The sequence below is a fragment of the Nerophis ophidion genome, linkage group LG14, assembly GCF_033978795.1.
Source record: "Nerophis ophidion isolate RoL-2023_Sa linkage group LG14, RoL_Noph_v1.0, whole genome shotgun sequence".
NCBI classification, from domain to species: Eukaryota; Metazoa; Chordata; class Actinopteri; order Syngnathiformes; family Syngnathidae; genus Nerophis; species Nerophis ophidion.
In genome coordinates this window covers 43907182-43932944 of record NC_084624.1, presented here as the reverse complement: position 1 = coordinate 43932944, position 25763 = coordinate 43907182, and the positions used below count along the sequence as shown (strand labels likewise).

Sequence of the window (25763 nt, the reverse complement as noted above, 5' to 3'; positions counted from 1 at the left end):
ATGCACAAAGTGAACCCTAGCTCACCTCCGGTTGGAAGTGAGAGACGAAGAAAACAAACACACAATCCGACACAGCAAAATTATTAAGTCCACTTTCATTTATTGTTTGAATAATTGACTCATTGACCCAGGCTAAGGCATGCATCAGGGTTTCCCACGCATTCATTTATTTGTGGCGGCCCGCCACGAAAGAATTACGGCCGCCACAAATAAATAAATAAAAAAAATTATAAAATTTATAAAAAAAATATTATTTTTTTTAGGCTTTTGACTCGCTCGACCGCTCATAAAAGCAATGGGACTCTGTCTGTGAATGGAGCTTTTAGTTAAATATTATATAAATATGTAAATATGATATAACTATGTATATAAATATGTACATAAAGTGTTGTAATTATATTCCAACTCCGCTTTCTTCTTGGTCATTGCCGCCGCCGCCGCCGCCAGCCACCACCCCCGCCGCCCGACCACACCACCACAAATAGATGCCTGACCTGTGGGAAACACTGATGCATACAAACATACACATGCAGTACAGGCCAAAGGTTTGGACACACCTTCTCATTCAATGCGTTTTCTCTATTTTCATGACTATTTACATCAGGGGTCTCAAACACGCGACCCGCGGGCCATTTGCGGCCCGCGCCTTGATATGACAATTTAATGTTAGTGCGGCCAGCAAGTTTTATATGAATGGCGCTTGACAGCGTCATACATGCCAGCAGTCCCAATTTTCCCCAGTCCCAATTTTCCCGAGAGACTCCTTGATTTCAGGGCAACCATTCTTTCCAAATTCTGTCGATCTTCACCCAATCAACAATGTTCATGGGTGGCGTTATGGTACTGCCTTTAACGCCTTCTACAACGTGTACTAACAGCGTGCCAGCCCAGTCATATATTGTATCTGTCTTATATACACACACATCCGCAAGAGACTGCAAGGCATACTTTGTCAACAGCCACACGGGTCACACTGAAGGTGGCTGTATAAACAACTTTAGCACTGTTACAAATATGCGCCACACTGTGAACCCACACCAAACAAGAATGACAAACACATTTTGGGAGAACATCCGCACCTAAACACAACAGAACAAATACCCCAAATCCCATGCAGTCCTAACTCTTCCGGGCTACAATATACACCCACCCCCTGCCGCCACCAAGGCATCAAAATTATGAATGACATGTGGAGTTATGTACTTGGCAAAAAAATGTGAAATAACTGAAAACATGTTTTATATTGTAGTTTCTTCAAAATAGCCACCCCTTTGCTCTGATTACTTTCTCGCACACTCGTGGCATTCTCTCGATGAGCTTCGAGGTAGTCACCTGAAAGGTTTTTCACTTCACAGGTGTCATAGTTTTGATGCCTTCAGTGACAATCTACAAGGTAAATAGTGGGGGTGTAACGGTACACAAAAATGTCGGTTCGGTACGTACATTGGTTTAGAGGTCATGGTTCGGTTCATTTTCGGTACAGTAAGAAAACAAGAAAATATACATTTTTGGGTTATTTATTTACCAAATTTGTAAACAATGGCTTTATCCTTTTAACATTGGGAACACTATAATAAATCTGCCCACGTTGATCAACATTAAACTGCCTCAACTTGTTGCTCAGATTAAATAAAATGACAAAACTTTTCTTCTACATAAAGAAAGTGCAACATTAAACAGTTTCAAGTCAACTCATCATGTTTAATTTATCACATCATTTGGGAAGCCTGTAGTTGATATTTATTATGTAAATGTTATATTTTTATCAACATGTGATAGCAGGGACCCTGCCATTCAAACTAGGCTGCTACAATACTAATGATTAATGTAACTCTAGCTGAAAAAATAGTACAATAGCAATAGGAGAGACTATTCATCCCTGAACACCATGGAGTTCATGTAGGCTTAATGATACACTTACATTATTATATCACGAGCATACACACACACCGCAAAATGAGCTAACGTTACGCTAAAAGTTAATTAGCCTTCACCTTGAGCCAGGACTGCGAGCGAGCTGAGCTGCAGTTTGTTTCTAGAACGTCATCTAGAACGTTGAATGGGAGGTGTTTATTATAATTTGGGGAGAGTCCGCTGCTCACCTGCTAAACACCTATCTGCTCGACGCTGAAGCGCCGACTACATGCGCTCTGAATACGCACTGCTGATTGGCTGTTACCGCTATATATGTAACCAATCAGATGGTTGTGTGGGTTGGAAAATGCTGGGTGCTGTGTAGGAGACAGAGGCAGAACAGAGCGTAGCAGCTTGTTAAGACTTTAGATTAGGCGGTTACTTCATATGTTCGTGTGGAAACTCGTTCGGTACAACTCCGAACTGAACCGGAACCCCCGTACCGAAACGGTTAAATTCAAATAGACGTACCGTTACACCCCTAGTAAATAGTCATGAAAATTAAGAAAACACATTAAACAATCCAAAGTTTTGGCCTGTACCTTATGTTGACGCTTGTAACAAAGTAGAAATTAACCAGATCAGACTGTTAATCAGATCACTTTTTACAAATCATCACCTCATGGTGGAGGTAACTAGCGTAATTAATCAAGTGTTTTCTCTCGGAGCAGTGCAATGAACTAAATTTAGGTTCTATTTACATTTCTAATATGGAGAAACTCTCATTTTCTTCTCCCACCAGCACCTGATGGCACCTCTGGCTGCGTCCGTGGTGCAGGCATGACTGTCACCCCCACAAAAGACAAAACTGGGTTATCCTCATACAAAGACTCAAGTCTCAGGTATGTCGGCTGTCCTGTCACACTCAGGTCATGTTCCCGTGACTCATAGTAATGCTTCTTCGCTTCATATTTGACAGATTGATGTCACATCTTCAGTCACTTGTATCGTAGTTATGGATATATAGCGTCAAGATTTTATCGATACGATATCCTTACGGATATTCTTTATCCATATTGGTATTCATCAGTACTCTTATCGGTACTGAATGTAATTGGTGTAAATAAAGATTTAAAATGTTTATTTTTATTACTATTTTATTGGCACAAGAGATTAACGTCATGTGACATCTTACAAAAGGGACGTTTTTTATCAACAGCGGCTTTTTAATTCTTAAACAAGTCAAATATGTTTGCCGTACATGGTGCAACGCAGTTATGTGTTTTGATGCCACGCAAACCCGGCGACTGGAGACCCGTCAACAAATGCTATCATGTTTCTGAGCAGCTTTATGGATTATTATTTTACTTAAATTTTGATTAATATTGCTCTGTGGATTACTGGATCACTAAACACTGGACTTTGAGGAGGAAATATTGTTGTTACAAACTATTGTGTGGTGTTGCTTCCTTATTTGTGATTACTCCAAGCTGATTATTACATCCTCCTAGGGCTGGCCGATACGGGGGAAAAAAAATCAGATCTCTATTACCGTATTTTCGGACTATAAGTCGCAGTTTTTTTCATAGTTTGGCCGGGGGTGCAACATATACTCCGGAACGACTAACTGTGTGTGTGAAATTAACACATTACCGTAAAATATCAATATTATTTATCTAATTTGCGGAAAACACGAAGAAAATGTCAGCAATCGTCACACACACGTCAGCAATCGTCACACACACGTCAACCAATAAAAATTCGCCGGGGGAGGGTCATGGCAGAAGTGCATTGTGGTTCATGGAATGCTAACTGCTATATGCTACTGCCGTAGCTATTAAAATGGATCATTTCATCGTTTGCGGTAACTTATAAAAACTGAGAAGGGCTGAACAAAAATGGCACCGAAAAGGAAATCATGTACTGCAGATTACAAGCTGGACATAGTGAAATATGCAGCAGAAAACGACAAGAGGAAGCGGTGCATACCTTTGGGGTTGGCAGAGTTGTTTAGAAGCGACATCGAGGAAGAAGATTTCATGGGATTTATGGATTAGGAATGACAGATTGTTTTGTAAAGGTATAGCATGTTCTATATGTTATAGTTATTTGAATGACTCTTACCATAATATGTTAGGTTAACATAGCAGGCACCTTCTCAGTTGGTTATTTATGCCTCATATAACGTACACTTATTCAGCCTGTTGTTCACTATTCTTTATTTATTTTAAATTGCCTTTCAAATGTCTAATCTTGGTGTTGGATTTTATCAAATAAATTTCCCCCAAAAATGCGACTTATACTCCACTGCGACGTATATATGATTTTTTCCTTCTTTATTACGCATTTTCGGCCGGTGCGATGTATACTCCGGAGCGATTTATAATCCGAAAGATACGCCAATATCACAATTTTTTACATTGTTTTTAACCTGTCAGTTTTATAGCATCTGTACTAAAAAACAAATAAACTACAGATTACTTCATTGTTTTATTAACACTCTAAGTCAGTAGTTCTCAAATGGGGGTACGCGTACCCCTGGGGGTACTTGAAGGTATGCCAAGGGGTATGTGAGATTTTTCAAAAATATTCTAAAAACAGCAACAATTTAAAAATCCTTTATAAATATATTTATTGAATAATACTTCAACAAAATATAAATTTAAGTTCATAAACTGTGAAAAGAAATGCAATATTCAGTGTTGACAGCTAGAATTTTTTTGTGAACATGTTCCATAAATATTGATGTTAAAGATTTCTTTTTTTTTGTGAAGAAATGTTTAGAATTAAGTTCATGACTCCAGATGGATCTCTATTACAATCCCCAAAGAGGACACTTTAACTTGATGATTACTTCTATGTGTAATAATCTTTATTTATAATTGAATCACTTGTTTATTTTTCAAAAAGTTTTTAGTTATTTTTATATATTTTTTTCCAAATAGTTCAAGAAAGACCACTACAAATGAGCAATATTTTTCACTGTTATACAATTTAATAAATCAGAAACTGATGACATAGTGCTGTATTTTACTTCTTTATCTCTTTTTTTCAACCAAAAATACTTTGCTTTGATTAGGGGGTACTTGAATTACAAAAATGTTCACAGGGGGTACATCACTGACAAAAGGTTGAGAACCACTGCTCTAAGTGAATTAAAAAAATCATTTAAATAAGAAAAATCTCAATAAATCTGAGTTGACATGTTTCCAAGTAAAATAAAGATGCATCAGTTATTTCCATGGTGTACGCCGCCTTCCGCCCGATTGTAGTTGAGATAGGCACCAGCGGCCCCGCGACCCCAAAGGGAATAAGCGGTAGAAATTGGATGGATGGATGCTTCAACTATAGTATGAGAAGTTATCATACACTTACCAATGAAGATGTTTAATTGGTGGTTGCATCCACATCTGGCTGCAGTAGTAGCGGGAGTTTATCAAACATCTTTATAGCAACTATTAGTCATCATATTTGGTAAAGAAACATCACCTCGTACGTACGAGTCATTTGGGAAATGTTCGTCTCTGTATTTTAGAGTTGGTTTGGTAGTTGGAGGTGGCCGTGTGTCACGGAGGCAAGAACAAGAATGGCCCAAAAATGGTGCTCCGTGCAGGGCTGCCGTATATAGAGAACTTGCCCATGGAGGTGAGTGTTTGTCCAGGGCACGGCAAACATGTTTCCCCTTTTCTTCTAAATGACAGCATCTCAGTCACACTACAGCAATTTCCACGACGTTCCACGTTTAGATTCTGTTTTAGCGAATGTTGAGTCCGTCCGCAATTCCAATGAAACAAAAATCTATGATTCTGTTTACTTTTGCGTACCCGGAAGTGGGGCGGTGAAAGGTAGACTCTGATTGGCTGTTACCGTGTGTTTTTTTTTTTAATGCTTTGCAGCGGCGCTTGAATGAAAGTGATAGCGCGTACTCGTCATAATTACGATGCTCAGCTGGATAAAAAAGTACTGATAGCAGTATTTTTTGTGCAGAATTTTTACGGCCCGCTTGGACCGACCCAATTAAGAACCGGTACCTAAAAATACCGGTACTCTGTATACATGCGTAGTAGTTGTCATTTTCTTTTTTATATCATTTTTCTTACATAAACTTCTGTCCACATACTACAAATAGAGCCGTTTCAACACAGATGGATGAAGTGGAAGGCTTGCGGTTGAAACACTCCGCTGAGGACGACATCTCTTTGGCTTCCTCCCTGACTGAGTCCATCAACCTAGAAGGTCAGTTCCTCTGCACTTGCTTCTTTCGTCGTCGTTATCATCATTATCATCACCATAATGACTGAAATTCATGACCCCAAGTCAAGAGACATGCCTTATCCCATCATGACTTGTTGTTCTTCAGATGGCCATTACTCCATGCTACGAGCTGAGCTGGAGAGCGACAGCAAGAACCTGGAGGCAGAGTCGTGGAGCGTGGCTACCAACCCGGACTACCTACGGACTCTGCAGAGAGATGCTGTTAAAAGACAGGATGTCATTTATGGTGTGTTGAATGCTCCCCTATACCACACCACCTGCAATTGATAGGCATCCATTTAAATGCTCAATGTGGTATGTGGAGTTAAATTATGGAGTGGATTAAGCAAAGAAATCAAACAATGTACTAATATGATCCACTTCAAGAAACACTTCAAACTTAGTGTTTACAAAGTACAAAGAAGAAGAACCATGATAAACATTCTGAATTTATTTCATCCAACCATCCATTTTCAAAATAATCTTACTCATTTCACTATATGAAATGTTACTTCCTTCACCGAGTATTTATTTATTTATTTTTGTTGTGATTACTTATGGAGTATATTGTGAATACACAGGAAGTGAACAAAAGTTTTAGCAACTGTGATGTAAAAGAAAAGGGGTAGGATTAAATAAGCTCTGCTTCTTCTTACTCCTTTTCGAACATGTTGAAAAGAGAAACTGGAAATTGTGATGTATCATGTTGTATGCTTGCATGTTCAAACGAAACTCAAACTCAATGTTCATATCACTGCAGGTGCTTGCACTCAGGGTGTCTTCTTGGTAAAATCACTCAATTAGCTCTTCAATTCCACGACTCCGTCTTGATGGCTCGAAATGATTGGAAGCAGGGACTAAAATAACTCTTAGCCATTATCACGTATGATAATTATACAGTACTACAGACGTAACAGTGACAAGTTGGTAATTAAAACTACTGTATTTCAAAAAGAGAACCATCTTATTTGAGGCTTCACCTGTCAAGTGAAGAAGTGACCCGTAGTCATCAGTCAGTGTCAGCCATTTTCACTTCACCCTCTTCCCTTTTTTTCTTGCAGAGCTTATCCAGACAGAGATGCACCACGTGCGCACTTTAAAGATCCTTCGATACGTCTATATGTACGAGTTGAAGCAATCTCTGCTCTTGGACGAGGGCAAAATCGATATGCTCTTCCAGGGAGTGGACGACCTGCTCACCCTGCATCAGCACTTCCTCAGATGCCTTAAACTACGTCAAAGCTGCAGTCAGGAGGAGCAAAGTCCAAATGGCTACCAGATCATGGAGCTGGGAGATATACTCATCTCTCAGGTAACTCTGCAAATGACCTGTCTGGTGTTTTTAAAAAAAAAAAAAAAGCAATGCAATCATAGCACAATTTCGATGACTTTCAAAGAACAACTGTGTAAGTGTTTTTTTTTGTGTGTGTGTGTGTGTGTGTGTGTGTGTGTGTGTGTGTGTGTGTGTGTGTGCGTGTGTGTGTGTGTGTGTGCGCTGTGGTAGTTTTCAGACGCACTTGGTGAAAAAATTAAGGGCGGGTACAGTGTTTTCTGTGGCCATCACAGTGAAGCCATCTGTCTGTACAAAGAGCAGATGCAGAACAACAAGAAGCTGCAGAGCCTCATGAAGGTACAATATGTGGTGTCATTTCTAAGCATGTAAAATTTCTGGGGAAAACTATTTGCTATCAGTCAACTTTTATTTACTCAATTGCATGCTGAAACAATGTAAATGTATTTTTGCCTTTTAAAGGTGGAAAAAGTATGTTGTTTGTAATTAGTGTGACGTTTTTAGATTAAGCCGCGTGTCAATAAATGTATTCCGGACCACACATTGGACTCTCCTAAAGTATGTGAAAATGCTGGAGATTAATTTAGTAAACAAATGTGTGTATTGTAACAGAAAATTGGTCAGCTGGCCCTGGTAAGAAGGTTGGGGATCCCTGAATGTTTTCTGCTAGTGACTCAGCGCATCACAAAGTATCCTCTCCTGGTGGAGCAGATCATACAGAACACTGACGGTGAACTGCTTCTCTACATAATGTACACTTTTTTTCTTTTTTGCAAATACATCAAAAAAAAAAACCTGCCTTCTCCTTCCAGCCGACACATACGAGTACCAGTCTCTGCTCCATGCCTTGGCGTCCATAAAAGACACAATCTCCCAAGTGAACGACTGCGTCCGGGAATACGAGAAGGCTTCCCGCCTGAGAGAGATCTGCGTGCGTTTGGAGCCCAAATCCGTGGGCCGGTTGAAGGACGGTCAAGTGTTCCGCCGAGAGGATCTGATCCACAGCAACAGAATACTGCTGCATGAAGGCCCGGTCACCTGGAAGTCTTCTGGCAGACAGAAAGGTTTGTGACTTGTCTGTAGAGGTGGCTTTCACTACAAAACTGCTAACTAGGCCAGGCATTGGTGCACCCAGGCTGAACCAGTCCTGCTGTGTATTTTACTTACCAAGTTCAAAGATGTGTGCTTTATCTAAGTTGAAGAACAAAATTATATTCGCTTTTGTGGTTGTTGAACATTAATGTGTGCTTGCAGACGTCCACGCTGTGCTGCTGTCAGATGTGCTCATCCTGTTTCAAGACAAAGATCAGAAGTTTGTCTTTGCTGCGGTGGTGAGTGCTGCATGGAATAATGTTAAATGGGAAATGCACTTTTTGGGGAATTTTGCATACCATTCACAAACATTATGAAAGACATGACGACGGATGGATTTTAAAAAAAAATGCAATCCAAATATTAAACAAAGGTCTGTTTACAGCAGAGCTTCCATTTTTTGCCCATAAAATCCAATAAATAACCATTAAAAAAACGGCAACAGCACCCCATTTACATTTGGTGACTTGAATATTGACCAAGTATTAGTGATATTGTTAATATAAGCGCTTACGCAGACAAACTATTTATAGCGGTGCCGTGATCACTACCGTGTAGGGCTGTGAATCTTTGGGTGTGCCACGATTCGATTCTTGGGGTCATGATTCGATTCAAAATCGATTTTTTTTTTTTTTTTCAATTCAACACGATTCTCGATTCAAAAACGATTTCTTTCCCAATTTAAAAGGATTCTCTCTTCATTCAATACATAGGATTTCAGCAGGATCTACCCCAGTCTGCTGACATGCTAGCAGAGTAGTAGATTTTAGTAAAAAGCTTTTATAATTGTAAAGGACAATGTTTTATTAACTGATTGCAATAATGTAAATTTGTTTTAACTATTAAATGAACCAAAAATATGACTTATTTTATCTTTGTGAAAACATGGGACACAGTGTGTTGTCAAGCGAATGAGATGCGATGCAAGTGTAAGCCACTGTGACACTATTGTTCTTTTTTTCATTTTTTAAAAATGTCTAATGATAATGTCAATGAGGGATTTTTAATCACTGCTATGCTGAAATTATAACATTGATACTGTTGTTGATAATATTAATTTTTGTTTCACTACTTTTGGTTTGTTCTGTGTCGTGTTTGTGTCTTCTCTCAATTGCTCTGTTTATTGCAGTTCTGAGTGTTGCTGGGTCAGGTTTGGTTTTGGAAATGGATTGCATTGTTATGGTATTGCTGTGTATTGTTTTGTTGGATTGATAAAAATAAAAAAAAATAGATTTAAAAAAAAAAATGAGAATCACGATTCAAATTCGAATCGATTTTTTTTTCCCACACCTCTACTACCGTGTGTCCCTATGTTTAGATCGAGTGGTCTGCTGACTCCTTGCTACCTGTAAGTTTATCTTAGATTATAAATCAAGCATCGCACCTGGACAGAAGAAGTCTGATTAGTATTCTGACAAGTTGGTACACTTCGACAGCCATTTAGGACTCAAAAACGGCCAGAACGACACAAAAAGACGCTTGGTCCCAACTGCCCACCCTGTTTTGTTGTGAAGATTATGAGACATTCTTTACCTAAATGGGAACAAATGCAGTCAGCACCCTAATGACAGCAGACATTGTACAGTAAGTGATGTTTTATTATGTTGGTTGGCTCTCATAAAGTCTGCAGTGAGTGATGAAAAAAACAAAAACAAAGGTGATCCCTTTTTTTTTTTTAAATAAACGTGCCGCGTATGCTTGAAATGAGCAAAATACGTAAATATGAAATGTTATTGTAAATGTGCTCGGTACTACATTACATATATATCTACATCATGTGTACCGTATTTTTCGGATTATAAATCGCTCCGGAGTATACGTCACAACCGGCCGAAAATGCATAATAAAGAAGGAAAAAACATGTTGAGTATAAATCGCATTTTTGGGGGAAATTTATTTGATGAAATCCAACACCAAGAATAGACATTTGAAAGGCAATTTAAAATAAATAAGAATCGTGAACAACAGGCTGAATAAGTGTACGTTATATGAGGCATAAATAACCAACTGAGAAGGTGCCTGCTATGTTAACCTAACATATTATGGTAAGAGTCATTCAAATAACTATAACATATAGAACATGCTATACCTTTACCAAACAATCCGTCACTCCTAATCCATAAATCCCATGAAATTTTCTCCCTCGATGTCGCTTCTAAACAACTCTGCCAACTCCAAAGGTATGTGCCACTTCCTCTTGTCGTTTTCTGCTGCATATTTCACTACGTCCAGCTTGTAATCTGCAGTACATGATTTCCTTTTCGGTGACATTTTTGTTCAGCCCTTCTCAGTTTTTATAAGTTACCGCCAACAATGAAATGATCCATTTTAATAGCTACGGAAGTAGCATGTAGCAGTTAGCATTCCATGACCCACAATGCACTTCTGCCTTGACCTTCCCCCGCCAAACTCTTATTGGTTGACGTGTGTGTGACGACTGCTGACGTGTGTGTGACTATTGCTGACATTTTCTTCGTCTCTTCCGCGAATGAGATAAATAATATTATTTGATATTTTTCGGTAATGTGTTAATAATTTCACACATAAGTCGCTCCGGAGTATATGTCAAACCAAACTATGAAAAAAACTGCGACTTATAGTCCGAAATGTACGGTATATAAAACCTCAATGTAGGTGTTTGAATGTTTTTTTAAAGGCTTTGTAGGCTCCATTATAAGCAGACTTTTGATCACATTTATTTAATTAATGCGGCAGCACGGTGGGGCAGGGTTTAATGTGATTTTTGCTGAAGGATGTAAATGAATGAAATGTAGGTCTAGGTGAGACCTACATAGAGGTTCTTGTTTCATGTCTCTACGACATTCCTACCGGAAGTTACAAGCAATTTTGTCTGTGTTTTCTTCCTAGGAGCAGTTTTGTCTGTGATTTATTCCTAGGGGTCGCTAGAGTGCAGTTTTGGGGTTTGGTTTTTTTATTAGATTGCAATTTCCGCCAGTCTTGATGTGTGTGTCCAGTTTGGTGAGTTTTAGAGCATTTTAAGGGAGTCAAATTACAGCTCAAAGATTAGAGCATTTTTTAGGAAACTTTTGTTTTGAAGGGGTTTTTTCCAACTTCCTGTTGATTTTTGCTGAAGGATGTCCTTTTATGAAATCTAGGTCTAAGTCAGACCTACATAGATGTTTTTGTTTCATGTCTCTATGACATTCCTAACGGAAGTTACAAGCAGTTTTGTCTGTGTTTTTCCTAGGGGGCGCTAGAGTTTTGAGGTTTTGTTTTTTTTTATTAGATGGCAATTTTCGCCAGTCCTGATGTGTGTGTGTGTGTGTGTGTGTGTGTGTGTGTGTGTGTAAAATTTGGTGAGTTTTGAAGCACGTTAAGGGGGTCAAATTACAGCTCAAAGAGGCGGCGGTATAATAATAATAAAACCTTAGAAATACAATAGGGTTCTCTGTCCGAAAGGGACTTTAGGTCCCTAATTAATTAATAAGTATATTCTTACTAATAGCAACTGTACTACTATATGAGTCCGTATTTTTTCTATTGTTTCATTGAAAAAAAACGTCAAAGTCCATTTGGCTGTCATCTGTTTTAATTATGAGACACAAATGTGTCAAAGTCATGATTTGTTTTTTCATGTTTGAAATAAGAAATTACTACTTTAAAAAAGTAGTTTTATATTTGTGAGTGTTGATGACACAGCTTTGCAACAGTTGATATTCAAGTTTCAAGCATGTTTTACTCAATATAGGTCATCACATCTCAGCAACAAGCTGTAATATCTTACTGACATCATTTAGGACCAAAACACTTAAAACAAGTAAAACACTCTAACATAAAATCTGCTTAGTGAGAATAATTATCTTATCAGACAGAAAATAAGCAAATATCATCCTTATTTGAGATATTTAATTGTACTTAGATTTCATTTTTTGCAGTGTATCTGTGTTGGCCCTGTGATGAGCTGGCGACTTGTCCAGGGTGTACCCCGCCTTCCGCCCGAATACAGTTTAATCTCCAACACCCCCCGCAACCCAGAAAGGGACAAGCGGTAGAAAATGGATGAATGGATTTATTTAATATTTAGAATGCGGGAGAAAAAATATCTGTCGTCATGTCTTTCATAATGATTGTGAAAGGAAAAAAAAGAAAACAATTCAAAAAAAGAAAACAATTCCAAAAAAAAGTGCACTTCCCCTTTAAGAAAAGCCACCTTGAGCTGCACAGGTTTGTTTTCCTGTGCAGGATAACAAACCGCCAGTGGTCTCCCTTCAAAACCTGATATTGAGGGAGGTTGCCCATGAAGACAAAGCAATGTTCCTCATCTGTGCGTGTTCCTCCGAGATGTACGAGCTCCACGCTGGCTCCAGAGAGGAGCGCGTCAGCTGGATGGCATTCATACGGAATGCCATTAACCAGTAAGTGGGGGGGAGGAGAATGCCAACCTTTTCCTCCCAAGCCAACTTAAAACGCTGTGCAGTTTATAGAGAAAACGTATTTCCTTGAATTGCAGCCGGGGCGCTAATTATTTTAAAACCTCTTCTCACTCCGGCACTTACCAAAGGCATGCGGTATATTTAGGCCTGCGCTTAAAAATTGGAGTGTGACGTAAGGATACCATCATGAAAAGCACATTTAATAAAAAAACGTTATTTTGGTCTTACCTTTACTTATAAATGAAGTCCATGCGCAGCTTTTTCAGATCAAAAGCATTGATAACTTGTTTGTAGAAGTCTTCCTTACCTTTCTTCTGTTTTAAAAGTCTCTCTGTCTCGATGGAGATCTTCCTTTTATTACCTCCTGCTTCGATTGAAAGTCCAGTTTAGAAAACTGTTTTATCTTAGATATGTAATCTTCCATGTTAAAAGTGCAAGCGAGAGGAAAAAATAAACACACGCTGCTCACTCTTGCTGCTTGTTGTCACTTCTTCTGCAGCCGAGTAGTCGCAAAAAGGCCCACTAGCGCCCTCTACCATCAGGAGGCGGGAGTCATTTAATGACTCACATTTGACACACGCAGCTATGGTATATTACTAAAACATAGCTGCTTACTATTCTTTTTAGCAGATTCAATAACTTGGACCTTAAATCCTACTGAATAGCTCTTAATCTTCTTCCCTATTTGCGATTTCAAATTCTTGAAATCCGCCTCCTACATGTTTAAAATGATGACAGGTGAAGTGTCACTCGTGACGTGACGAGTTTGACCCGGCGGAAATTCTAGACATGCGCTAATAAAATTAATATCTTGCGAAACAAGTTTGACCCGGCGTTAATCCTGAGCCGGCCGTAATGCTAAGCATGCGCTAATTATTTTGTGAAACGAGTTTGACCCGGCAGCAATTCTAGGCAGGCGCATACTATATACCCGGCGGCAATTCAAGAAATACGGTATTTAAGGAAATACAATACATAATTTAGAACGGACATGTCATTGACATCTAGGTATTCCGAGGAGGACGAAGACCACTACGAGCTTAGTCCCAGACTCCAAGAATATCAAGGTATGGTGATATTTAACCACCTGTACATCATAGAGCACCAATATAAAGTCTGGCACTGGAATCACACATTGCATATTGTGCATTTGCTTAGTATTTTATAATAATATGCATGTTCCCTGTGCATAGATAGTTTGAAGGAGAAAGATGACCTGATCAAGCAATTCCTGACGGAGAAGCTGCTCATCTACACATCCCTGTACAAGGAACTGGCCGTCCTTGAGAGCCCCTCTAAAAGGCTTCTGCTGCGAGGAGACTCCGCTGAACTCCAGCAGGGGGAAACATTGCTCCAAGGAGCTATCGATGAAGGTCTGATCGGAGACCTGCTAACTGCTGCCACGGAATAAGTTAATTATACTGTACTAACTTCTTTTTCCTTTTTGCCTGCAGTGGAAAACATTCAAAACCTGCTCCTCTCCAAAATTAAAGACTCAAGCAACCTCCATGGTAATAATCATAGTAAACCGGGGAGGAGAGCTGAGGCTTGGAGGGGCGCACTGCAAAAATTCAGTGTTCAAAAACAATAAAAAAATATATACAAAAATATTAGGGGTATTTTACTTGAACTAAGCAAAATAATTTGCCATTAGAACAAGAAAATTTGGCTTGTCAAGACTTTCCAAAACAAGTAAAACTAGCTAACTTTAATGAACCCCAAAACACCTTAAAATAAGTATATTCTCACTAATAACAAGTGCACATTTCTTGGTAGAAAAAAAAAGACTTTTTTTGCTCAATATGTTGAAAATTATTCTTAAATTTAGTAAATGCTAGTGCCATTGTCTTGACATAATGATATGCGCTCGGCATTACATTTCTTGAAACCAGCAAACTTGTACTAAAAACTGATGAATTGTTCTTAATGGAAAGGCAACAAGGCAACCGCTTGTTACTCTCGGGGTCTACTAGCCACTCAGGCAGATAATATTGTCTAAAAATTCATTTTTCCATCGACAACATGACATCATCGCGCCAAGTGTGTGCTCTTTCAGTCAATTAGTGCAGTGGTCCCCAACCTTTTTGTATCCGCGGACCGGTCAACGCTTAATATTTTGTCCCGCGGCACGTGGAGAGTGTCTTTTTTTCTTTTCTTTTTTTCTTTGTCATGAAAAAGGGACGTTTTTGTCATGAAAAAAGGAGGTTTTTTTGGTTGGTGCACTAATTGTAAGTGTATATTGTGTTTTGTATGTTGATTTAATTAAAAAAAAATATATATATATTTTTTTTTTTAATAAAAGTTAATAAAAAATTCTTCTGCGGCCCGGTACCAATCGGGCCACGGCCCGGTACCGTGGTTGGGGACCACTGAATTAGTGCACACATACACAACCCGGCCGCCGGCAAAAAAAAATTCTACTGTAATTTTGAAGAATTTATTGGAATGTGCATCAACTATCCATCCATCCAGTTTCTACCGCTTATTCCCTTTTGGGGTCTCGGGGGGCGCTGGCGCCTATCTCAGCTACAATCGGGCGGAAGGCAGGGTACACCCTGGACAAGTCGCCACCTCATCGCAGGGCCAACACAGATAGACAGACAACATTCACACTCACATTCACACACTAGGGCCAGTGCATCAACTATATCTGTTCAAAATTGTTAGAAGTGTTAAATATTTAAATATGATCTGTCAGTTTACTGTACTGTGCCAACTGTATTACTTTGAGTACGTCTTCTCTATTGTTTCATTGAAAATAAAAGAGCAAAGTCCATTTGGCTGTCATCTGTTTTAATTATGACACACAATTGCGTCAAAGTAATGTTTTTTTTCATGCTTGAAATAAGAAATTATTACTTTAAAAAACTGTTTTATACTTCTGAGTGTTGATGACACAGCTTTGCAACAGTTGATATTCTAGTTTCAAGCATGTTTTACTCAATATAGGTCATCACATCTCAGCAACAAGCTGTTATATCTTACTGACATCATTTAGGACCAAAACCCTTAAAACAAGTAAAACACTAACATAAAATCTGCTTAGTGAGAAGAATTATCTTATCAGATAGAAAATAGGCAAATATCACCTTGCAGTGCGCTGACAGTAACCTGTCCATAAGATCAATGAAAAGTATGCTGAATTGTGCATCGGAATCATAAGATGATATTCATTCTGTGGTGATCCCATGTTGAGGTAGCTCGTATGTCCTCAGATGGAGATGAGGCCGAGGGCCCCAGTGGGAACGAAATGGTGCCGCTATACTGCCCCCACCTGTCGAATGATGCTCAGCGGAAGGAGCTGCAGTACTGTGAGAGCCCAGCAAAGAAGGCTGACACTGACGAAATATTGAAGCCCGTGTCCACTTCACCTATTGGCGAATTCCAGACAGAGGTACTTAACTCTTTCATGCACAAATTATGATAACCTAACCTAGGGCTGGGCGATATATCGATATACTTGATATATCGCGGGTTCGTCTCTGTGCGATATAAAAATGACTATCGTGATATTCGAGTATACGTACTGTACGTTTTCACACAGTTGCTTTTAGCTGCTAGCATTACACTACAAGCTCTCCTCGCTCTTTCTTGTCTCTCCTTCTTACAGACAGCAAGTGCACCTTTTTACTCACGTCACATACTGTCACGTCATACGTCACATACGTATACTTCCGCACGGAGCAGAGAGGTAGCAGCATGTGTAACGTTAGCTGTGATGCTAGCTGAGCCGTGCGAGTGGTAATACGAGAGAAAAAACGTGCGAATCTGGTCACAAATGAAGGAAGAAATAATTCCCAATGAAAACAGCAGTGGGTCCATTGTCTGGCGTTTGTTTGGCTTCAAGTGGGAATATGTCGAACAGACAACCTAGTTTGTCAAGTGTGGGTCAAAAGCATTGCAACAAAAAGTAGCATTACTGCTAATATGTAGCATAATTTGAAAAGTCACCTGCTACACTGCAAAAAGTCAGTGTTCAAAAACAAGAAGAAAAAAAATACTAAAATCAGGGGTATTTTATTTGAACTAAGCAAAATTATCTGCCAATAGAACAAGAAAATACGACTTGTCAAGACTTTCCAGAACAAGTAAAATTAGCTAACATCAATGAACCCGAAAATACCTTAAAATACGTATATTGTCACTAATAACAAGTGCACTTTTCTTGTTAGAAAAAAAGGAGACCTTTTTGCTCAATATGTTGAAAAATATTCTTAAATGAAGTAAATGCTAGTGCCATTATCTTGACATAATGATATGCGCTCGGCATCATGATTTTTTTTTCATGCTTGAAGTAAGGAATTATTACTTTGAAAAAAGTAGTTTTATACTTCTGAGTGCTGATGACACAGCTTTGCAACACTTGATATTCTAGTTTCAAGCATGTTTTACTCAATATAGGTCATCACATCTCCGCAACAGGTTGTAATATCTTACTGACATCATTTAGGACCAAAACCCTTAAAACAAGTAAAACACTAACATAAAATCTGCTTAGTGAGAAGAATGATCTTATCAGACAGAAAATAAGCAAATATCACCATTATTTGAGATATGTAAGCTTACTTAGATTTCACTTTTTGCAGTGTAGAGAATGAAGAGTGCTTACTCCGCATGTCAACATCTCCATTCGGTGCCACAGGCCCACACCATCAAAATGCCGAGGCAAACATTTCCAGATCAACACCGTATGAAAAAAATAGCGATTTTAGTTGTGATTTCCTTCTCTGCATGAAAGTTTAAAAGTAGCATATATTAATGCAGTATGAAGAAGAATGTTTTAATGTAGACACATAGAATCATCATACTGCTGTTCATTCAAGGCTAAGGCAAAATATGGAGATATATATCTTGTATCGCGATATGGCCTTAAAAAGTATTGCGATAATAAAAAAGGCCATATCGCCCAGCCCTAACTTAACCAAGGTGTATTTATTACGTGCTCGGCATGGAAAAAAACTTTTATAAATAAGCATTTTTAAAGTATTGAAAATGTAATATTTTATTATATAATAAATATAATATTTTGAAGGAAGAATTAATGAAATAACATATTGTGAACACTGTTTTTATCGTAATCATTGTTTGACATATTCCAACACTGTTAATGTTTTGGAAAAAATGTCGAGTGTCTTGACTTGAGAAATAACTTTTTTGTAAACTGATCGGTTTGATATTCACAAAATTGCTACATTGTAATGAAAACGAAATCAAATCCATTACAGACTGTTAATAGATAGGTTATTGTGTTCAATACATACGATACCATTTTTCTGTGTTTGACTAATTTCACTTCAAACCTTTTCTAGCATTTCACACTACAAAATATTACAAGTATGTATGAGTGCTGCTGATATCGTATCAAATTTACTGTATATCGATACTGATCAATAATTGGTATCATATCGGAAGTGAAAAAGTTGCGTAATATAACTGGCGATGCATAATGTCAAGTTTAGCACACACACGGTTAATTACAATTACCTCAATTCACAAAATCCTTACATTTAACTTACTATTAGTTGTTGCTTCATCCTACAATTGTAGAAATGGGACAGATCTTTCTCCCCTCTCTGTGCTTCTGCTCATGCATCAGCCATCTTGTTTTTAAGCTTTTGTTGTATCGGATGGCAAGACACAACAGTGTCCATTGTAACTCTAATTTGAAGAAAACAGCTTTTAAATAGCTGTCCACTGCAGTGACCATTGGCTGTGAAAGTAGTTAAGTCTATGAGTCCAAGTCTTTGTGTACGGTAGATCCCTGCCAAGTCATTTTACTCTGCATATTTGTGCATTTACTTTAGTACAATTCTATTTCTTTTTGACGGTAACTTAAATGGAACAGTTTTGATGGCACTCTCAATGGAAAAGAGTGCTGCAGCCATGAATCCAGCAGAGGACGCCGTCTTACCTACTCAGTGACCTAGTGGTTAGAGTGTCCGCCCTGAGATGGGTAGGTTGTGAGTTCAAACCCCGGCCGAATCATACCAAAGACTATAAAAATAGGAGCCATTATCCCCCTGCTTGGCACTCAGCATCAAGGGTTGGAATTGGGGGTTAAATAACCAAAAATTATTCCCGCTGCTCCCCTCACATCCCCAAGGGTGATCAAGGGTGATGGGTCAAATGCAGAGAATAATTTCGCCACACCTAGTGTGTGTGTGACAATCATTGGAACTTTAACTCTACAAGTCAGTTCACTCAACATTTTCCAACAGGAAGTTGCTTTGATAAGACGTGATATGCAGAAGTGTACACGTTTTGTAAAGTACACTACTGCATGCCTGTTCTTGTTTCTTAATGTGTAAACCAGTGTTTTTCATCCACTGCGCTGTGAGATACAGTCTGGTGTGCCGTGGGGGATAATGTAATTTCTCGTATTGGAGTTAAAAATATTTTTTGCAAAAGTAATTATAGTCTGCAAATGATGTGTTGTTGTTGAGTGTCGGTGCTGTCTAGAGCTCGGCATAGTGACCGTGTAATACTCTTCCATATCAGTAGGTGGCAGCCGGTAGCTAATTGCTTTCTAGATGTCGGAAACGGTCGGAGGCCTAATGCAGGTAAAAAGGTATCAAATGCTTAAACCAAAAATGAACAAAAAGTGAGTGCCCCTAGGCCCTGCGATGAGGTGGCGACTTGTCCAGGGTGTACACCGCATTCCGCCCGATTGTAGCTGAGATAGGCACCAGCGACCCCAAAGGGAATAAGCAGTAGAGAATGGATGGATGGATGAGTGCCCCTAAGAAGAGTAATTGAAACTTAGGGAAGGCTATGCAGAACGAAAGTAAATGTGGGAAATATCGCTCAAAGGAAGACATGAAACTGCTACAGGAAAATACCAAAAAAAGAGAAAAAAGCCATTAAAATAGGAGCGCAAGACAAGAACTAAATCACTACACACAGGAGAACAGCAAAAATGTCCAAATAAGTCAGGGTGTGATGTGACAGGTGGCCTAGTGTTTAGAGTGTCCGCCCTGAGATCGGTAGGTTGGGAGTTCAAACCCCGGCCGAGTCATACCAAAGACTATAAAAAAATGAGACCATTGCCTCCCTGCTTGGATCTCAGTATCAAAGGTTGGAATTGGGGGTTAAATCACCATAAATGATTCCCGGACGTGGCACCGCTGCTGCCCACTGCTCCCCTCACTTCCCAGGGGGTAAACAAGGGGATGGGTCAGATGCAGAGGACAAATTTCACTACACCTAGTGTGTGGGTGACAATCATTGGTATTTTAACTTTTAACTTTGACAGTATACCTACTTTGAGACATTAGCTGTAGTGATACATGCTTGGTTATGCTTTAAAGTCATATCCAACAATTGCGATGACTTTTTACTGTCAATTAAGTTTCGTTTTTTAATGATTTTAGCTGGTGGTGTGCCATTTGCATTTTTTCAACACAACAAATGTGCCTTGACTCAAAAAAGGTTGAAAAACACTGTTAAATAACTGTCAAAGGCATGTTTATAGAATAAGATATCCGAATTTGAGATTATAGTAGACAAATAGGCTAATGTGTGCGTCCATTATTTGTGTTTTTATTGCCATTCACTGGGGGTCTGCATGTCTCTGCAGGTGTGTTACCGGGTAATACGGCTTGCACAGTGGCTGTATACATTACAAGTAAGTCGTAATCTGCTTTGAAAAGACATGTTGACATCGTTTATTTCCGTGATAAGGCATGTGTTGATTTCACGGCAGGCCTTAGTGGTTCAGCAGGACAGTCAGATCGAGCTGCAGCACGTCCAGCAGTCCAAGAGCAGACCGTCCCGCCCATTCAGCAGTACGCTGCTGGAGCAGGAGAAGCAGCGCAACCAGGAAAAGCACAAGGAGGAGCTGGCTAACCTCCACAAGATGCAGGCACAGGAAAGCCAAAAGCAGCAGCGCTGGGAGAAGGAGCGGGAGCGCCAGAGTGCCTTCATGGAGACTCGGGAGGCTGACCTGAAGCGGAGGGAGGACGAGTGCAGGAAACACGAGGAGAAGGTTAACGAGGAAAAGGCTGAGCTGGAGAGGCAGAGGGAGAGCTACCAGCAGGATCTGGAGCGACTCAGGGAGTCTAACAAGGCTGTGGAGAAAGACAAGGAGCGCCTGAGCCAGGAGAAGGAACGTCTGGAGAAGTTAAAGAAGTACACAATGAGCACCGGACACGCCAACCACGATGACCCCGTGAGTTGAATTGACGTTAAAACTAGAGATGTCAGATAATATTGACCTGCCGATATTATCAGCCGATAAATGCTTTAAAATGGAATTTCGGAAATTATCGGTATCGGTTTCAAAAAGTAAAATTAATGACTTTTTAAAACGCCGCTGTACGGTAAATATCCGGTAAAACACGGACGTAGAGCATACTTGCCAACCCTCCCGATTTTCCCGGGAGACTCCCAAATTTCAGTACCTCTCCTGAAAATCTCCCGGGGCAACCATTCTGTGAATTGTGAATTATATTTATATAGCGCTTTTCTCTAGTGACTCAAAGCGCTTTATATAGTGAAACCCAATATTTAAGTTACATTTAAACCAGTGTGGGTGGCACTGGGAGCAGGTGGGTAAAGTGTCTTGCCCAAGGACACAATGGCAGTGACTAGGATGGCGGAAGCGGGAATTGAACCTGCAACCCTCAAGTTGCTGGCACGGCCGCTCTACCAACCGAGCTATGCCGCCAAATTCTCCCGATTTCCACCCGGACACAATATCCGGGGCGTGCCATAAAGGCACTGCCTTAAGCGTCCTCTACAACCTGTCGTCAGGTCCGCTTTTCCTCCATACAAACAGCGTGTCAGCCCAGTCACATAATATATGCGGCTGTTCACACACACAAATGAATGCAAGGCATACTTGGTCAGCAGCCATACAGGTCAACACTGAGGGTGGCCATATAAACAACTTAACACTGTTGCAAATATGCGCCACACTGTGAACCCACACCAAACAAGAATGCCAAACACATTTCGGCAGAACATCCGCACCGTAACACAACATAAACACAACAGAACAAATACCCAAAATCCCTTGCACCACTAACTTTTCCGGGAAGCAAAAATATACCCCCCCCCCCCCAACCCCGACGACGCCCCCCCTTGCCTAGTTGGCAAATAATCTCTTGTATACTATGGAATGTGCCTTCATTGTTTTTGTAGCTGTTGTTTTGAGGCATGTTTAAAAAAAAAAAAATAATGATGCACTTTGTGAAAATCAAAGTATATCAATCAATCAATCAATGTTTACTTATATAGCCCTAAATCACTAGTGTCTCAAAGGGCTGCACAAACCACAACACAAACCACTATGACATCCTCGGTAGGCCCACATAAGGACAAGGAAAACTCACACCCAGTGGGACGTCGGTGACAATGATGACTATGAGAACCTTGGAGAGGCCGAAAGCAATGGATGTCAAGCGGGTCTAACATGATACTGTGAAAGTTCAATCCATAATGGATCCAACACAGTCGCGAGAGTCCAGTCCAAAGCGGATCCAACACAGCAGCGAGAGTCCCGTTCACAGCGGAGCCAGCAGGAAAACATCCCAAGCGGAGGCGGATCAGCAGCGCAGAGATGTCCCCAGCCGATACACAGGCAAGCAGTACATGGCCACCGGATCGGACCGGACCCCCTCCACAAGGGAGAGTGGGACATAGGAGAAAAAGAAAAGAAATGGCAGATCAACTGGTCTAAAAAGGGAGTCTATTTAAAGGCTAGAGTATACAAATGAGTTTTAAGGTGAGACTTAAATGCTTCTACTGAGATAGCATCTCGAACTGTTACCGGGAGGGCATTCCAGAGTACTGGAGCTCAAAATGAAAACACTCTATACCCCGCAGACTTTTTTTGGGCTTTGGGAATCACTAATAAGCCGGAGTCCTTTGAAGGCAGATTTCTTGCCGGGACATATGGTACAATACAATCGGCAAGATAGGATGGAGCTAGACCATGTAGTATTTTATACGTAAGTAGGAAAACCTTAAAGTCACATCTTAAGTGCACAGGAAGCCAGTGCAGGTGAGCCAGTACAGGCGTAATGTGATCAAACCTTTTTGTTCTTGTCAAAAGTCTAGCAGCCGCATTTTGTACCAACTGTAATCTTTTAATGCTAGACATAGGGAGACCCGAAAATAATACGTTACAGTAATCGAGGCGAGACGTAACAAACGCATGGATAATGATCTCAGCGTCTTTAGTGGACAGAATGGAGCGAATTTTAGCGATATTACAGAGATGAAAGAAGGCCGTTTTAGTAACGCTTTTAATGTGTGACTCAAAGGAGAGAGTTGGGTCGAAGAGAATACCCAGATTCTTTACCGTGTCGCCTTGTTTAATTGTTTGGTTGTCAAATGTTAGAGTTGTATTATTAAAAATAGAGGTCGGTGTCTAGCAGGACCGATAATCAGCATTTCCGTTTTTTTGCCGTTGAGTTGCAAAAAGTTAGCGGACATCCATTGTTTAATTTCATTAAGACACGCCTCCAGCTGACTACAATCCGGCGTGTTGGTCAGCTTTAGGGGCATGTAGAGTTGGGTGTCATCAGCATAACAGTGAAAGCTAACACCGTATTTGCGTATGATGTCACCTCGCGGCAGCATGTAGATGCTGAAGAGTGCAGGGCCAAGGACCGCACCCTGGGGAACTCCACACGTTACCTTAACGTAGTCCGAGGTCACATTGTTATTGGAGACACACTGCATCCTATCAGTAAGATAAGAGTTAAACCAAGACAGGGCTAGTACTTCCCATAGTTGTAGTGGGGATCAGGATTATCTCAGGTAGAGCATGTCCCAGATTCCAAGCTGTTTTGAGGCATGTTAAAAAAATTTATGCACTTTGTGACTTCAATAATAAATATGGCAGTGCCATTTTGGCACTTTTTTCCATAACCGCAGTTAAAATTGTCTTATTTTGGCAAAACTTTGTTTGTGATTGATTGATTGAAACTTGTATCAGTAGATTGCACAGTACAGTACAAATTCCGTACAATTGACCACTAAATGGTAACACCCGAATAAGTTTTTCAACTTGTTTAAGTCGGGGTCCACGTTAATCAATTCATGGTAAAGTTACATTGTTTAATGCATCCAGCGGGGCATCACAACAAAATTAGGCATAATAATGTGTTAATTCAACGTCTGTGTATATCGGTATTGGTTGAAATCGGAATCGGTAATTAAGAGTTGGACAATATCGGACATTGGCAAAAAAGCCATTATCGGACATCTCTAGTTAAAACGCTTCACTTTATGTCCATGTTACTCAAAGCGCACACTTTTTCTTTCTCGGCCTAGAACATCAACCTTTTCAGCTACCAGTCCTTCAGGGGAAACATTGCCAACGGAGGAGGAGGGAGTTTAAGGCCGCACGTCCCACTCCCCACTGCCTGCGACCCCAACGAGACTCCTCCAAAGGTTCCACCGCGCAAGGAGAGCATCAGTCTTCAGCCAGTGAAGCCTGAGATGCCCATCCACCTAATTAGCACCACCAACCAGGTGCACAAAGCCAACAGCGTGGTGCAGCAGATCCCCACCAAGCTGGCCAACCTTTCCAAGAGCAAGGAGAAGGTCTTCAGGATGAAGCCGTCGCATCAGAGAGCCCACAGTGCAGGTATTGTAGCGCTAGAGGCTTTGTTTTTTTAAATGTTTTTGTCTAAATAAAAGTTATGTGTGCTCTTGCAGCCTCCATAGACGTGAGCCAGGTGTTGCCCATCCGAGTGACGGGGAAAGAAGGAGGGAGTCTGCGAGGTTCTCACAGTCAGTCTGTCAGCCAGTCAGGTACAAAAACGTATCCAAAGTGGACGGCAAGACAACGCCTCGATGTAAAGCCACACTAAATCCTGTCAAAGCAAATGCAGCAAAAACCACACCTGATTACTCTCGTGTTCCGCTTCTTGCCTAGATGATTTGAAGTCGGCAGGAGACAGACGCAGAATGAAAACATCGCAGTCCTTCAGCGCTCACTTCAGGAGCAGCGTGGAGCTGCCGCCCCCACCTGTACCTCCTTTCCCCAAAGAACAGCTGCAAGTGAAAGCCAAAGACAAGGTCATATTCCTTTAGTTTGCCTCTTACAGCCTGGACTCCTAGTAAGACCGTGTCAACTATCAGGTACTGTACATACACTTTTATCAAAATAATTTATGGCTGCGGTCGTCAGAAAAAAAAACAAGGACCTATTTTGCACAGTGGAGAAAACAATTTTTGAATGTTTCTAAAGCTTTTTAAATATTTGATGTTCTTACATTGCCAAAGACTTTTTAAAAGAGTATTTTTTTATTGTAAATGAAAGCAACATTTTATGACCAGGTCTTTGCTTTCTTTTTAATTTAAAGAGTCATGAAACTACTGTATTGAACAACAAGCACTGCATTGGAATTCATTTTAAAAAAACAACAGATGCTATAGTGACATTTTCACTCCAAAAATACCAAATAGTTAATGTACTTAAAAAAAAAATAAAACGTGACATGCTCCAGTTTCCTTTTTGGTCCAACTTTCATTGTATTCCGTTTATATTTACATCTAACACATGTTCCCAACTCACGTGGAATCGGGGTTTGTAAATAGCATTTAGGCTCTTACAGTGCTGTTTCAGCAGGAAATAGTTATGTGGTTTGATGTTGCTGTTCCTTAAAGTACTAATACAGTGGGAAAACAGGTTGACTTTATAGGCTTAGTTGTGTCTTTGTATCCATTAAACCATTTCCCATTGTATCTACAATCCGCAAAGTATGTGAAAATACAATCTCTAAACCTCACAAAATGGTACAAATTCAGTCAGCCATTTGGAATATTCCGCTCCAAAGTAACATAGTATCAGATCAGTCATCCTGGAAATACGCAAAGAATTAGAGAGAGCTGTGACTTCCAGCTTGATGGGCAAATGGAGTAGA

General features: G+C 40.1%; 1 protein-coding gene across 3 annotated transcripts in view; it reads left to right on the top strand.

Moving 5' to 3' along the window:
* Nucleotides 1-25350, top strand: part of arhgef18a (rho/rac guanine nucleotide exchange factor (GEF) 18a) — a 35496-nt gene extending 10146 nt beyond the window's left edge. Inside the window, exons 3-21 of one of the 3 annotated variants that reach the window (XM_061920824.1) lie at nt 448-545; nt 2657-2756; nt 5984-6090; nt 6215-6355; nt 7170-7420; nt 7613-7738; nt 8012-8129; nt 8212-8463; nt 8654-8730; nt 12695-12867; nt 13894-13952; nt 14079-14258; nt 14340-14396; nt 16101-16279; nt 20462-20509; nt 20588-21052; nt 24166-24481; nt 24553-24648; nt 24773-25350. In XM_061920824.1, coding sequence (XP_061776808.1) covers nt 2695-2756; nt 5984-6090; nt 6215-6355; nt 7170-7420; nt 7613-7738; nt 8012-8129; nt 8212-8463; nt 8654-8730; nt 12695-12867; nt 13894-13952; nt 14079-14258; nt 14340-14396; nt 16101-16279; nt 20462-20509; nt 20588-21052; nt 24166-24481; nt 24553-24648; nt 24773-24930 — 2865 coding nt within the window. In that variant the 5' untranslated portion in view covers nt 448-545; nt 2657-2694 and the 3' untranslated portion in view covers nt 24931-25350. Of the gene's footprint in view, nt 1-447; nt 546-2656; nt 2757-5983; nt 6091-6214; nt 6356-7169; nt 7421-7612; nt 7739-8011; nt 8130-8211; nt 8464-8653; nt 8731-12694; nt 12868-13893; nt 13953-14078; nt 14259-14339; nt 14397-16100; nt 16280-20461; nt 20510-20587; nt 21053-24165; nt 24482-24552; nt 24693-24772 lie in introns of all 3 variants that reach the window. The other 2 variants (XM_061920823.1, XM_061920825.1) reach the window with 2 other exon arrangements.
* Nucleotides 25351-25763: the final 413 nt, after the last annotated feature.